Genomic DNA, 13,300 nt, shown 5'->3' on the forward strand with positions numbered 1-13,300 from the left:
GGTTTTATCTATGCTATAATCATGCTTGCGAATGCGAATGATCATCCGGTCAAGATGAACACCGTTGTTGATTGGCTGAGCGCATATTTAACATACCCCTTGTCTCAGACCACCACTTGGCCCATCAGCCTCCAAAGTACCACCTGTTAGGTTTTTAGACGTCATAGCCAAGCACCTGAACAGCATTCATTCACAATATACGCCAGCTACGAGAATGGATGTCCCTTGTGGTGCCTGGACCAGCCACAAGTATGCCTAGAAATTCTGGGTATCAGAAAGAAAACCAACGACTTCAGAGTAGCATTGAAGCTAGCAACACGTGGACCGAATAGAGATATACACTGATGGGTTGATCTCGTCCAGCAGCTCATCAAGTACCGCTGTAGTTTGGGCTACAGCAATAACAATGAAATCTCAATTGTCGCATATAACTACGTCTACTGCATAAGAGCTTGCTGCAATAAGAGCCGCTTTACAATATCTCGTTCAAGAGCATCCAGGCAAGTATACGTCATATTCTGCGATTACAAGGCAGCACTTCAGAGCTAGCGGCTTTTCTTGCGTATATAAGAGGACTCACGAGCGATTGGTGCATGAAATAGGACATTGACACTATCAAGCTCTAGCAAGAGGACATGATAGGGACTATCCGTAATATCGATATCCGTCATCAATATGATCATCATCAGCCTGACTACGCTCACTGCAGGACAAATGCCTCTCCCATTTTCCGCCAGTCAACTCGGTCCTGTGCTCACTGCTGTCACTTTGTACCCACAAACTTCCTAATCTCATCTGCCCACCTAACTTTCTGTCTGCCCCTCATCCGCTTGCCTTCTCTGGGAATCCAGTTGGTTACCCTTAATGACCAGCGGTTGTATTGCCTACGCGCTACGTGCCCAGTCCATGTCCATTTCCACTTCTTGATTTCAAGTACAATATCCCTAGCTTCGGTTTGTTCCCTGACCCACTTTGCTCTCTTCTTGTCTTTTAAGGTTATACCTATCATTTTTCTTTCTACCGCTCACTGCGGTGGTTCGTATCCGCGGTTACTACCTGCTCTAAGTAGACGTACTCTTTTACAACTTCAAGTGCACTGCTACCTATCTCAAAGCGCCGCTCTCTTCTGAGGTTGTTGTACATTACTTTCATTTTCTGCACTGCTATTAAAGACTTACCTTTTGACTCTTCTTGTCTGATTCCGCCATCATGAATTGCAAGTGGTCCCCTGAGTTAGTGAGCAATGCCATGTCCTCGGTGAAGTGCAGGTTACTAAGGTACTCTCCATTAACTTTTATTCCTAACTCTTCCCATTCTAGGCATCTGAAAACCTTCTGTAAGTGCGTGTTAAGCAGCATTGGGGAGATCATATGCTCTTGTCTTACACCTTTCTTTATTGGTATCTGTCGCATTCTTTATGGAGCACAATGGTGGCATTTGATCGTCCGTAGATTTCTTTCAGGATGTGTACACATGTCTCGCAGATAATTTGATTCCGCAGTGTGTGCATGACTGCTGATATCTCCACTGAATCAAATTCCTTATTGCAATCTATAAAGGCTATGTAAAGTGGTTGAGTGTATTATGAGCATATATCGGTGTTACTAGAAATCAATTAGACAACGATGCAGCCTGCTCAGGCCACGAAGGAACCAGTGTGATTCCGAATCCTGTATCAAGAACTGGTGTGGCAAGAGAATATTTGCTGGCTCGAGATCATGCACACACATTTTGGTCAACTACCAGCTTCCAAAAGTGACACGTATATGAACTGGATCCTTCGCTCAAGCTACAGCTACCATTGCAACACTGTTATAACACCTTTGGTTGGGTGTTGCATTCCCAAGGGTGTACTAGTCTCGTGTAGATATGGCAGACACATCTACATGCAGAGTTGAAAGGACCACTGGACACTGCCTGTGCAGCTGTGCTAGCTACGACACCTAGCAATGCCAGCTTCAGATGGTTTTACACAGCGGGATTCCAGACCATTTTCTGTGCAGAAGATTCTAGGACTTGGGCGTGTGCTTCGACAGCGCAGAAAGTGACTAAAGCATTACTGCTGTGCCCGAAGATAACAAATCTGAGCGGCTGCCTGTTCACTGCGCGTTCTCCACCAAGTGCACTCGTTATTATGTATATCTCTCTTCCCTCTCTTCTCTCTGTTTTCTCGCCTTCATCCCTTCTCCCAGTGCAGCGTACTAAGACAAACGTGCGTCTGGTTGACAACCCAGCCTTGCATTTTTCTCTCTCTCTCTCTCTCTCTCCTGGCTAGGCCGCCGAAGGGGGTCTGTGCCTCATGTTTATTTAAATGTACTCTACAGGCCTTATGGGGAGCATTACGTAACAAAGGGGAGAGGGTGTTATCAAATAATTGATGACAGAAAACAAATCACGTTTAGCAAAGCTTCAATTTGAGCTCTTTGTTATGGCATGTAATGCAGTTGCACAGAGCGAAACGCACGTGTAAGTAAGAAAACATGAGGAGATGACAGCACCTGTCCCATCCTCTTCATTCATTACTAGCCCGTGCATGTGGCTGAGAGCAACCACATAACAATTACGAAAACCAATCGACAAAAGTTAAAAATGCTTGCCAGGGAAACTTTCACTAGCATTGTTATCGATAAAATGAAACTGGAAATGAATACTAACAATTGTATTAAATGGAATGAAAAATACCTCTTGTGGTAACATAAAAGGCGGTTGCACTTAAGCACACACTCACGCAAGCACACATGCACATGCAGATGCACAGGGAGACAGGCAGACAGACATGCACACACTCTATGGCAAACCTTACCGAATTGTGGGTTATGGTAAATGTTCGCACGATGAAACCTTGGACGTCTTCCGTGTCTGTCTGCTCCACTCGAACCTCTCCGTATTTCATAAAGGCATTCAGATTCGGCCAGAATTGCGGTGTCACCTAATGGCAAGAAAGCATGATTCAATCAATCAATCAAATATTAATTTAATTATTGTGCCCAGGAACAATCGTGTGGTCCTTGTACAGTCGTAAGCAAAAATAAAACACAAAAATAAGCAATGCTCTGTCTTCAGAAAAGTCACGGAAAATAGCAACATATTTGAATCTTTTGAGTAGGCTTGTGCGAATATCTGAATGCTTCGATTATTCGAACGAATAGTAGGGTAATCAAATTCGCTTCGATTCGAATTCAAATTATTGAAAATTTCGAAGTATTCGCAAGGAACGAATAAAAGCATACAATTTCGAATGCACCACCAGTAAAGGTGGTTTCACTGCGGTGTGTAGGGGTGCTAAAACGTGAAAGCACCTATTTAGGAGAAATTCGCGTTGCCGTGATGCCCTTCTTCGAATTTAAAGAGGCCCTGAAACATTTTTGAGCACTGAAAGAAAACGCTGCCGATCGGTAGTCGAGGCTACCGAAAACATGCAAACCAAACGTTATAGTGCAGTACGTGACGTGCGATTCACAAAAAAGTCTTAAAGTCAGCAAAAAATTGCTGTCTTGTCTCGGCAAATGACTCGACAAGCTCAGAAAGCACGTGTGACGTATTTTCTTTCCTAGTGCTATCCTATCCGGTGTAGCTTCCAGCTATCCGGCGTAGCTTCTAGCACTTTCGTTGGGACGAGAACAAATAATTCACTTGCAGCGTGCGACAAATCTTTGCAGCTCCGCGCGTACTGGAAGAATTCTAAAAATTTTTTGGGCGGTGAATTCATCAAGCAATAAGCTTCTTCAGTGAATCCATTCCATGGCGCCTTAAAAAAGTGCCGCACAGCCCCTTTAAATAGAAATATTACCCTCAAATCAATTCATTTTGTTAAGCTAAAAAGCTTGATATGATGGCTTATATGCTCCGAGTATAATAAACCTAAAAATGTTACATATTATAAGCATTATGACTCTCATCCTGCCAAAGTCAAATCCTGCTACTACTCAAAAGTTTTTTCGACTTCTTTTGAACGAAAAAAGAAAGTGGCATTTGCCATATTTCAATTTTTCAAAAATATTGTGCAGGTCAGGTTGGTCATAATAAGTATGCCTGTTTTTCTTCATATGTCATAAGTACTATTCGAATTTGATTCGAAATTATTCGACCAAAATCACTATTCGCTTCGAATTCGCTTCGAGCCTAAAGTTCATTATTCGTACAAGCCTAGTTTTAAGAAGCCAGGCTAGCATTTTTAGGAGCAATAATGATTGTAATAAACATGCGCTTGCTAAGTAACCAAGTTTACTGCGGCGCGGCCACAGTAGATGACCACACCAATGCTTGTGCATAGTGATGGCGTTGATGAGAAGTGCCTCCCGTGGGCAGCGCACGCTGGTACTAAGGGCTATACGTCGTGTGTCGCCGCTGGTGGCAGTTATGTGTCGAGAGCATCTATATGTGGACAGCCGCTTCAGGTACACTTTGCACCGTTTTTTTTTTTTTTGCGTTGAGAGCGCAACCTGTAGAAGCTCCCGCCTCTTGTAAGGTCAAGATGCGCACAATGATCAATGCCGTGCTGTTACCACCCCCCCACCCCCCCTTTTCTCTTGTTGGCTCTGCAGAAAGAGGAGGCAGAGGATCCTTCTCCACACACACACACACATGTATATATATATATATATATATATATATATATATATGTATAAACGTGAATGATTGACGTCATGGTGGTGGTGGCAAAAACCAGCTGAGACTTCCAATATAATTGCTATCGCAATAAAAGAAATTACGAAAGAATAAGAGAGACCACGAGAAGCATGGAATGGGAGTGAAAAGTAATGCGGAATATACAAAACTTTGTATATAGCTTGTTAAAAGACGATTGCTTGTTAAAAGACGGAGAAGGGGAAAATCTGCACATTGTACAACACTGTTAAGACAGTGCAAAGCTGAGATAAAAACAAATATTGCAGACTATGAAAAACATCAGGATCAAGAAAGTTAACATTATGAAGACTTTGTATTCTGAAACGGTAGAGTTTTGGCAGATATATGAAACGTCTGCTCCTCTCTGCTTAACTTAGGTGGTATTCATAACTTGTACAACTGAAAAGTAAAGAGCAGGATATGATACTGTGAATTAGCTTGTAAAAAATGACAGGACACCGTGATTTCGTTGGCAGTGAAGTGATGGCAGTGATCACAATAGAGCACGGGTAGAACGCGGTCCAGAGTCACTTCTATGAAACAATAGTTGTAAATGCTTATGATTTTTTTTTTACAGACTCAGTGGCATTAATGCTTAATTTAGCAGGGCCATTACAAATCGCTGATGCATACTCAAGCTCAAAAAGACATATTGCGGTGTACAATTTGTTGGAGGATTTCAGAGAACTCAATTCTGAGGAGGTTCTGTGAACACAGCCGGGAGAACGAAGGCCTCAAATCGCAGCACGCTCAGTGCAAGCAGGAAATTTACCATGCTGTCAAAAAGAAAGCCGCGAGCACTTACCTCATAAATCTAATATGGTAATCCCATATTGACACAGTATAAGTAAAACACGATGAATTTTTTCGCAAGATATACTCATATATGTGTTCTTTGAGGTATTCAGGAAAAAGTTATTGTTGCCACACTATTCAGACAAAGAACATCAAATCTGAAAAATTCAAATCAATCTGACATTCAATTGAGCAAACGACTGTCGTTAACTCAATGCATTTCCATAGATTCCTTGATTTTATCGGCATGCAAGAGAAAGAAGAATAGTGAATTGCAAAAGAAACATTGTTAATGTAAATTAAGAAATAATAGTGGGCCAAGCACCGAAGTCTGAGAAACCCTATTAGTTACTTTGCACAAATAAGTAGTTTGGCTATTTATGGCAACATAAAATGATCTATTAAACAGGTAGCAGGAGATTCACAATAGATGCGTTGTGTCAGCATCAAACTGTGCTCATTTAACGAGAATCAGTGAATGGCTTACTATGTCACAATAGTGCCTAATTAACAGTAGGCTACGTCAATGTGACCTCTTTGAGAAATGGGTGAGCAGATTTGCGTTATGAAACTAGCAGGATTTGCGGTAGTTGAGCGGCAAGAAAGATACCCGCATTGATTAGGAATCAATCAAAGTTTGGTGCTAACGTACAATCTTTTCACGCTAACGTAAAATATGGCGTGAAGAATGAGCTCGAAGATCTTCAAGCTGGCTCAGAGTAGAGAAATCGAGCGATGACTAGAAACATCACTTTAGAAACCCGACTTAAATACTGGATTAACACACGCAGTATTCTACATCCTCAGAAATGTGAAAGTGTTCAGACAGTTATCAAATATTGTAGTCAGTAATGTGTTAAGTGCACTTCCATAAACCTTTAGCATGATGGGAAGAATGCCATCAGGAATACACGATAAGGATGGGTTCTAAGCGCCTTCTGCACGAGCTGATGTGGAACCCTCGGACTCGTGAGCTCGCGTTGTCCGAAGACAGCGCAGCACTCTCCCTCGGGCGGTGAACGAAACCGAAGAGCGGGTGAGCTAAAGAGAAGAAAATAGAGACTGCCCTCAGCACCGACACGGGAAGCCACGGCTCGCATTTCCTCTTGGTGTCAGTTCCGGCCACAAGTGCAATATACAGTTGAACCCACTTTTAATGATACTGGTTTGAAAAAAAAAATATTGTTGCAACAATGAAAAGCTGCTGCACCGTCAAATTATGCATGTTTGTAAATAGTAAAGAAAGATTAAGCAGGCGTTGTGCCTCTCCAGGTGGCAGTTGCCAGCTTGGTCTCTTTTTCTTTCCTTTGTGTCCTTGTGCATCAGTTTATGGCAACCAAATAATAACAATAAGGCCCGTGTGGCACATTATCGGCTGCTAATGAATTCTGGTTGTTGGGTGTCCATGCTGGAAAGTATTGGGAGATGAAATACTTAAAAAAGCAAAGAAAAAATTGAGAAACTCAAACTACTGAACCCCCACCGCGACCCTCCTTTGGCTCAGCGTCCCTTTGTATTTGAGGTTAAGTTCACCACCGATCAAAAAAGTAGCAGCAAAGCCAACATTCAAAATCCTCTACAACTTGGGAGCAGCGGTGCCTTCTGTTAATGCACTTTCGGTCAAACAGAGTAAAAAATTAAGATTTCGAAGAATTTCGGTGCCGAAACCATCAGATGTTGTCAGGCATTGCTTCTTCAGGGCTTGTGGCAGTCCTATGAAAGCGTCCGAATATTCAAAGCTGTCTTAAAATTTGGCCGCCTAGTAATCCTATCACTAATTTGAGTTGACATATTCCATTTATTATTGTACTTTTTTCGCAGCAGCCGAAATACAAAAGTTACGAAGTTTCTTGTGCGTTTAAACATTTCGTTTAAACAATTCATTAAAAATACCGCATGTCTAACTGCAAAAAATGTTTTGTTAGGAACAAGAAGCAGTGATGTTTGGTTTGTTCCAAGGTTTCGCAATAATTACAAATCTCAAACATTGCAATACAATTTACCAATGATTCTCAATAAATACAGTCATGTAAACAGTTTCTCATTAAAAGAACTACGATCCTTTTTTGTAAATATAGGCCAACTTTTTCACGCTGTAAAATGTGCTGTCTGTACGATAGTACAATTTCATTTTTCTTTCAGTGTGTGCATCCATGCTGTACCGAATAGGTTATATAATTCAGTCTGTATAATTTTGTTTGTCTGATATGTGGTGTACATTGTATGATGCAGCACATACACAAGGAGCAAATTTGTATGCATCTTCTCTGATATTTTCATTTATTTATTTTTATTATTTTATTTTTTGGCAATAATGGTGTTATGGTCGCTGGATTTTTCTTTTGTTTTCTTTCTTTGTTTTCTTTTTCTTTTTGCTCGCGTCCATGTAATCTTCTGTGCTATGCTGGTATCAGGATGTTTCGTAGGAATGTATATATATATTTTTATTAAACCGTATTTGGTATTGTTATGTTAGCTTATGGTCTTTATTGTTACACACATCTTTGTCATTGTCCCACCTGCCTTGTATAGGGTTCACTGGCCTCGTCAAGCTGTCCATAAACAGCTTTTAGCCAGTGAACCTCTCCAGAACCTGTTTCTTTCTGGGAAAATAAAATGATTTGATTTGATTTGATTTATCTTTGAACGACACATGGGCGCCAAGCAAATGACAACTTTTTCTATAACCTGAAAAACTCCACTTTAAACCCTGTTACTCCTGCGTGCATATTAGGCACAACTCCTCTTGCGATGTTCATGTGGAACGTGTAATTATTAATGCTAATTTCATGCTTGGATTTCTGTGCTGTAATCTTTTATGCATTTCTTCACAATTAAAACCTAAATTGTGCATAGCACTTGTCAGTTCGAAAGTGAAATATTGTTTTATTTCAGGTTAATCTAGATCTGTAATAACTGTAGACAGACATTGAGTCCATTCAGAACAAACGCACCTCATTTTGTGCTTTGTAATTACTCTCGGTACATCAGTGTTTCTTCAATGAAAGCTACTTTAGGTCTACCAACACTTAAGCCTAAAAGCTTCGGCTTAAACATATTTCACGATACGTTTTACATGAATTCAACAACAAAAAATTATCCTTCTCTTCCCCCAAACTATGCATCACCATGGTTCGACTATCCTCTCAAAGTTTAGGCTCCCTTATGCGGCGCTAACATTTGTAATGCTTCTTTTTTGCCATAATTGAACAGTGATTAGAACCACCTTCCTGCCTTCGCTGCTACAATCAAAGAACTTGTCGTTTTTAAAGCTGCAGTTATTGATGGATTGTTCTTGAACCATTCCTCTCTGTAATGTACTCGGGTCTGATAAAATAAAAATAAATAAGAAGGACAAACCGATATTTCTGAATTGTATTTCTTTTAAGTTAGTTTTACCAATCTGATCCCCGACCCAGACGCTATCAGCACATTGGACGTAAAGAAGTATTTGCACATTTGCCTACGAAATCGGCCCATCTTCGGTCACTTGACAAAGCCATGCGATTACGATATCATGGGACGTTATATCGTGGTAAGCTATAGCAATGTCACGATGAAGTCACAGTTTTCTTGAGATCTGTGCAATCTGAGGACATCACCTTTGAACACATTACTTTTTCACGGTTCGTGTTAACGTCAATGCCACCGACTGATCGTTCAACGAAAGATTCAAGATCGCCCCGCCGTGGTGGTCTAGTGGCTAAGGTACTCGGCTGCTGACCTACAGGTTGCGGGATCGAATCCCGGCTGCAGCGGCTGCAATTGCGATGAAGGCGAAAATGCTGTAGGCCCGTGGGCTCAGATTTGGGTGCACGTTAAAGAACCCCAGGTGGTTGAAATTTCAGGGGCCGCCGCTACGGCGTCTCTTATAATCATGTGGTTGTTTTGGAACGCTGAACCTCACATATCAATCATTCAAAGGTTAAAGGTCTTCGCCTCGGTAATGAAAAGATGAGATGATGATATGGTTGTCTCGCGGGCATCCGTGACGCGGCTCTTCTCATTACCTTATCTTGGAGCGGACCGAGCGTGATGAGTGTGACAGAACCACTTCTCGCCAGCATTTCCCAGAAGTCGTCTACTGTCTCCGGCCGAGGGAGTTGTGTGACCAGGTACGCATTTCTCCTCTCGAAACCCTGCATAAAGGAGTAATAGGCCTTCAGCTATTTGACGAGTGGAAGTGATATAAACCTATCATAAGTGTTCCGCAAAGGTGTCCTTGAAACGCTTTTCCTATAACACTAAAGGATAAAGTCATTCACAGTGTTCACTTGAACTCGTACGGTATGTATTATTCTAAAATATAAATGCCCAATATACGTTTCTAAGTAGCCTTCTGTTTCGACAAATATATGATTTCACCATAATAGCTGCAGCTTACATGTATGCAAAGAGACGTCAGTACTACCTTATCAATTAAAAGTAGCTGAAATAGTTTATAATTACTTTGATGTAAATCGTTAAATCTACATATGTGACATAATTTTTAACAGTCTAGCGGTCCTAATAGACATTACATTGGAAGAAAAGTATCCAAAGTAAACATGTAGAGAGCAGCCCATTACTGTCACAAAAGGTTCTAGAACGTCGAATCACTATACGCAAAGAATGAAAAATAAAGTCATGGTAATGAAGAATAAGCAGGTGAGTTCATGTACTGCAACATTCTTTTTGCAGAGAAAAACATTGTGCAAATTACAAAGCAACTGGAAGGCTGTCGTGTAATAGAATGATCTGCGTGGTTTTTAATATACAAGCAGTGGTGGTACAAAAAGGTTATAACGGTGTCACAAGTGATGGACCAAATCCAAAGAAACAATTCAGTGCTAGATGAAGTGTTAACAACGGTTTTTATTATACAGTGTTAATTTAGATTACATGCTAGAATACACGGACCTAGTACAATAACGTACGAAGAAATAACAATTATAATTATTCATGTATTTCTACTGATGACTCTTAGAATTTATACGCATCTCGATACTATATAAAAACATATCCTTGAGTAATTCCGCAAGAGATTCTACCAACTCACAGTTCACAGCAGTTGGTGATAGAGTAGTCTATTGTGCTGTTCACGATGAAAAAAGAAAGAGCTTTTGTGAATGTTGTTGTGATTTTAGGTAGCCTGAATGTGTTGGTACAGTTAGTTCTTAATGATTCCTTGAGGGTTTCAAGATGTTGTGTTCTGGCTATATTAAAATGTTCACGATACAAAGGGTAGAAGAAGTTGATTTTGGAAAGTATTTTATTCACAGCAGTAATACTGGTATACCTCAAATAAGTTGAAAACACTGGTTAGACTGCTAAATTTTAGACTCGCTAATTTTGGTGATGAGCAATTTCGGATGGGGACTCCAAATGGTGTCGGCATATTCTGGTGCGGTTCCTTCGTGACGCCACTTCCGGAAGACAATGAGTCCCAGCATGTAATGGAATATGGTAATGGAAGATCGCTAACTTCATGCTCCTGCTGATGGAAATAATGAGGAACGCCCAATTCTGGTTCTGCCAATGTGTGTTTTGCTATAGTAGGTATGTATGACACGGACATTTGTCCTCATGCGTCGTTATGTTGAGAGGGAACAAGCATTATGTAACTAAAGGTGCTACACAGTGTTTTTCTGTGAAACTTGAATTACTGCCTCTCTTTAATAACTACAAGTTTCCACGTACAAGGGCATGCATATATGTAGGAGGTAGCTTACATTCACATAGATTGCGTTGGAGCACTTTGTCTTCAATCCATTGTCTGTAACACTCAGGGGTGGCCTTCTGTAGTCAACTGAGTGTGGAAACGCAATAGAGGCACCAGAAATATAAGTTTGCGTCACCGAACATACAGCAACGTTATAGTTTGTCTTACATGGTAAAATTGTAGGTGGTGAATTTTCGGCAGCATTTTCCCTGTCCCGTGCAGTATTACACTGCTCTGGAGCAGGAGGTGAGAGTGCAAGATCAAGTTCCTGAAAAAAAAACACAGAGAAAACAAGGGTAAATATAGTATACAGTACAGTATTTTAATCTACTGAGACGTCACGATAAAATAAAATTTACAATACTTCTTTAGTAACAGAATTGACTAACAGCAAGAACAAAAATTCAGAATTTTTTTAGTACTAGAAGTCCCTGTTAAGTTTTTTGCACAAAGGGCAAATATTTTTCACGCAGACTTCCGGCCATATTACTATTAGGAATTATGCTAGACGCTGAAAGATTTAGTATAAACTGTCGCTATTACGATTTGAAACTAACGTGAAAGAGCTAACTAGAGGTATGAGAATAGGCCTGACCGCCAACGAAGTTTGTTTGCAGCAGAGAAAAAAAGAAAATTTCTTATAACTGCTGTAATACATATCACGCAGCCAACGTAAATTATGTCAAGGAAGGGCGGACTTATAATATTTGGGCATGCCCACGGGACCCTGTCAGAACAGAAAAAAATTTGAATAGGAGGCAATGGGACAATTTACTGGTCAGCACAGCCCCTGAGGATCAACTAATAGCAATACAGAAGCCTGAAGATGCCGCCAGAGAGCAAGAGCTTCTGGCCGCCAGTGGCTCCCACCTCCGCCCAAAATCAACCTGCTGGCAACCAGGGTAAAGGTTATTCTCTCTCTCTGTCCCCTTCCTCAGAAATTATACGCATGATAATTGTAAACTTATGTGAGACATTAACTCTTCTGGAGAGTTGTTCACTCTATTGAGAGTACTATGCCATCCAAGTCATATATTGCTTCGTTCGACTTATCAAGCAGCTGTTGCCCTTTCATGTCATACAGAAACGGGCAAACACCAAATCCACTAGGAAAGTTTGTGGTTCAAGCTTCTGCACGCTTTGAAGACAGAGAGTTCAAAATGCTGAGCTTGCGGAAATACTTCACACCCGATTTGTTATTTACGCACACTTGTGAGGTCGAGGAATCGATAGCTACGTGCATGTAACGACCGGTGTTTCAGGGTTTCTGTGTTCTTTGGGCGTTGATTCATTGATGTCATACAGACTTGCATGACAAAGAGCTGGAATATGCATGAAAGTTTGAAGGTTCTGTACCATACGTCCTTGCAAGAGAAAGGGTTCAGCCCCCCCCCCCCCTCCCTCCTCCTGGTGACTGCCTGGGTTTAAGTCACTGTGCTGTACATACAACTATGGGCTTCACAAGCATGTTTTATAGAGGCCTGTGGATTGCTTTAGAAATTGCAGAGCCTTGCGTTACGAAATTACTTGCGTGCAAAGTAAGCTAATAATGCTTGCGGATATGAAAAAGGGCCTGGCAGTGGTAGCCTACCTCGTACTCAAGTTCAATAGCACTCTTTCCAGTTGCTGTGATCTTCCTCTTGAGCTTCTCATGCAGATTCCTGAAATCCTTCACTGTGAGCGTATGGCTTTTCGAACGCAGTATCTCGACCAGTGCCTTGTACACGAATATGTACTGCTCCTATAAAGGCAACAGCACATCACAGCAATAGCAAACGGCAAAGAAATTGATTTTTTTACCTGTGACTCGAGAAGGTTGACCCTGCTTTGCTGCAACTTGTGCATGTGAGTGATGAGGTCAACTTCACCCTCTGCTTCAGCTTGCGATGTCATGCTGTCTACCAAGATCAGCGTTCCAGTGCGGCCGATGCCTCGGCTGATGAAGATAATTATGAACATACTGAACACAACTGCAGAACATAATAAGACCAAGAGTGCTTGTGAGAAACATATAAAGAAGTATGCTAACCATCACCGTATTTTATGTCCCCAGTGGGATAATGGCGTCTTGCAGTGGTATCCAGTTTAGCCTACGCGTGACGGGCATATCGCATTATATGCCTGTGAACTTGTGCGCTACACCTGAAACTTTATTATTGGATTTCTCTAGCCTAG

General features: G+C 41.2%; 1 protein-coding gene across 3 annotated transcripts in view; it reads right to left on the reverse strand.

Moving 5' to 3' along the window:
- The window catches only part of LOC119181596 (receptor-type tyrosine-protein phosphatase T), a 224,056-nt gene that overhangs the window by 17,675 nt on the left and 193,081 nt on the right, over positions 1-13,300 (reverse strand). For 2 of the 3 annotated variants that reach the window (XM_075875912.1, XM_075875914.1), the window contains 6 exons: positions 12,926-13,061; positions 12,717-12,866; positions 11,294-11,393; positions 11,136-11,212; positions 9,435-9,563; positions 2,804-2,929 (listed from right to left, as the gene is read on the reverse strand). In XM_075875912.1, coding sequence (XP_075732027.1) covers positions 2,804-2,929; positions 9,435-9,563; positions 11,136-11,212; positions 11,294-11,393; positions 12,717-12,866; positions 12,926-13,061 — 718 coding nt within the window. The remainder of the gene's footprint in view (positions 1-2,803; positions 2,930-9,434; positions 9,564-11,135; positions 11,213-11,293; positions 11,394-12,716; positions 12,867-12,925; positions 13,062-13,300) is intronic. The other variant, XM_075875913.1, reaches the window with a different exon arrangement.

Source organism: Rhipicephalus microplus, chromosome 10, assembly GCF_043290135.1.
Source record: "Rhipicephalus microplus isolate Deutch F79 chromosome 10, USDA_Rmic, whole genome shotgun sequence".
Lineage (NCBI taxonomy): Eukaryota > Metazoa > Arthropoda > Arachnida > Ixodida > Ixodidae > Rhipicephalus > Rhipicephalus microplus.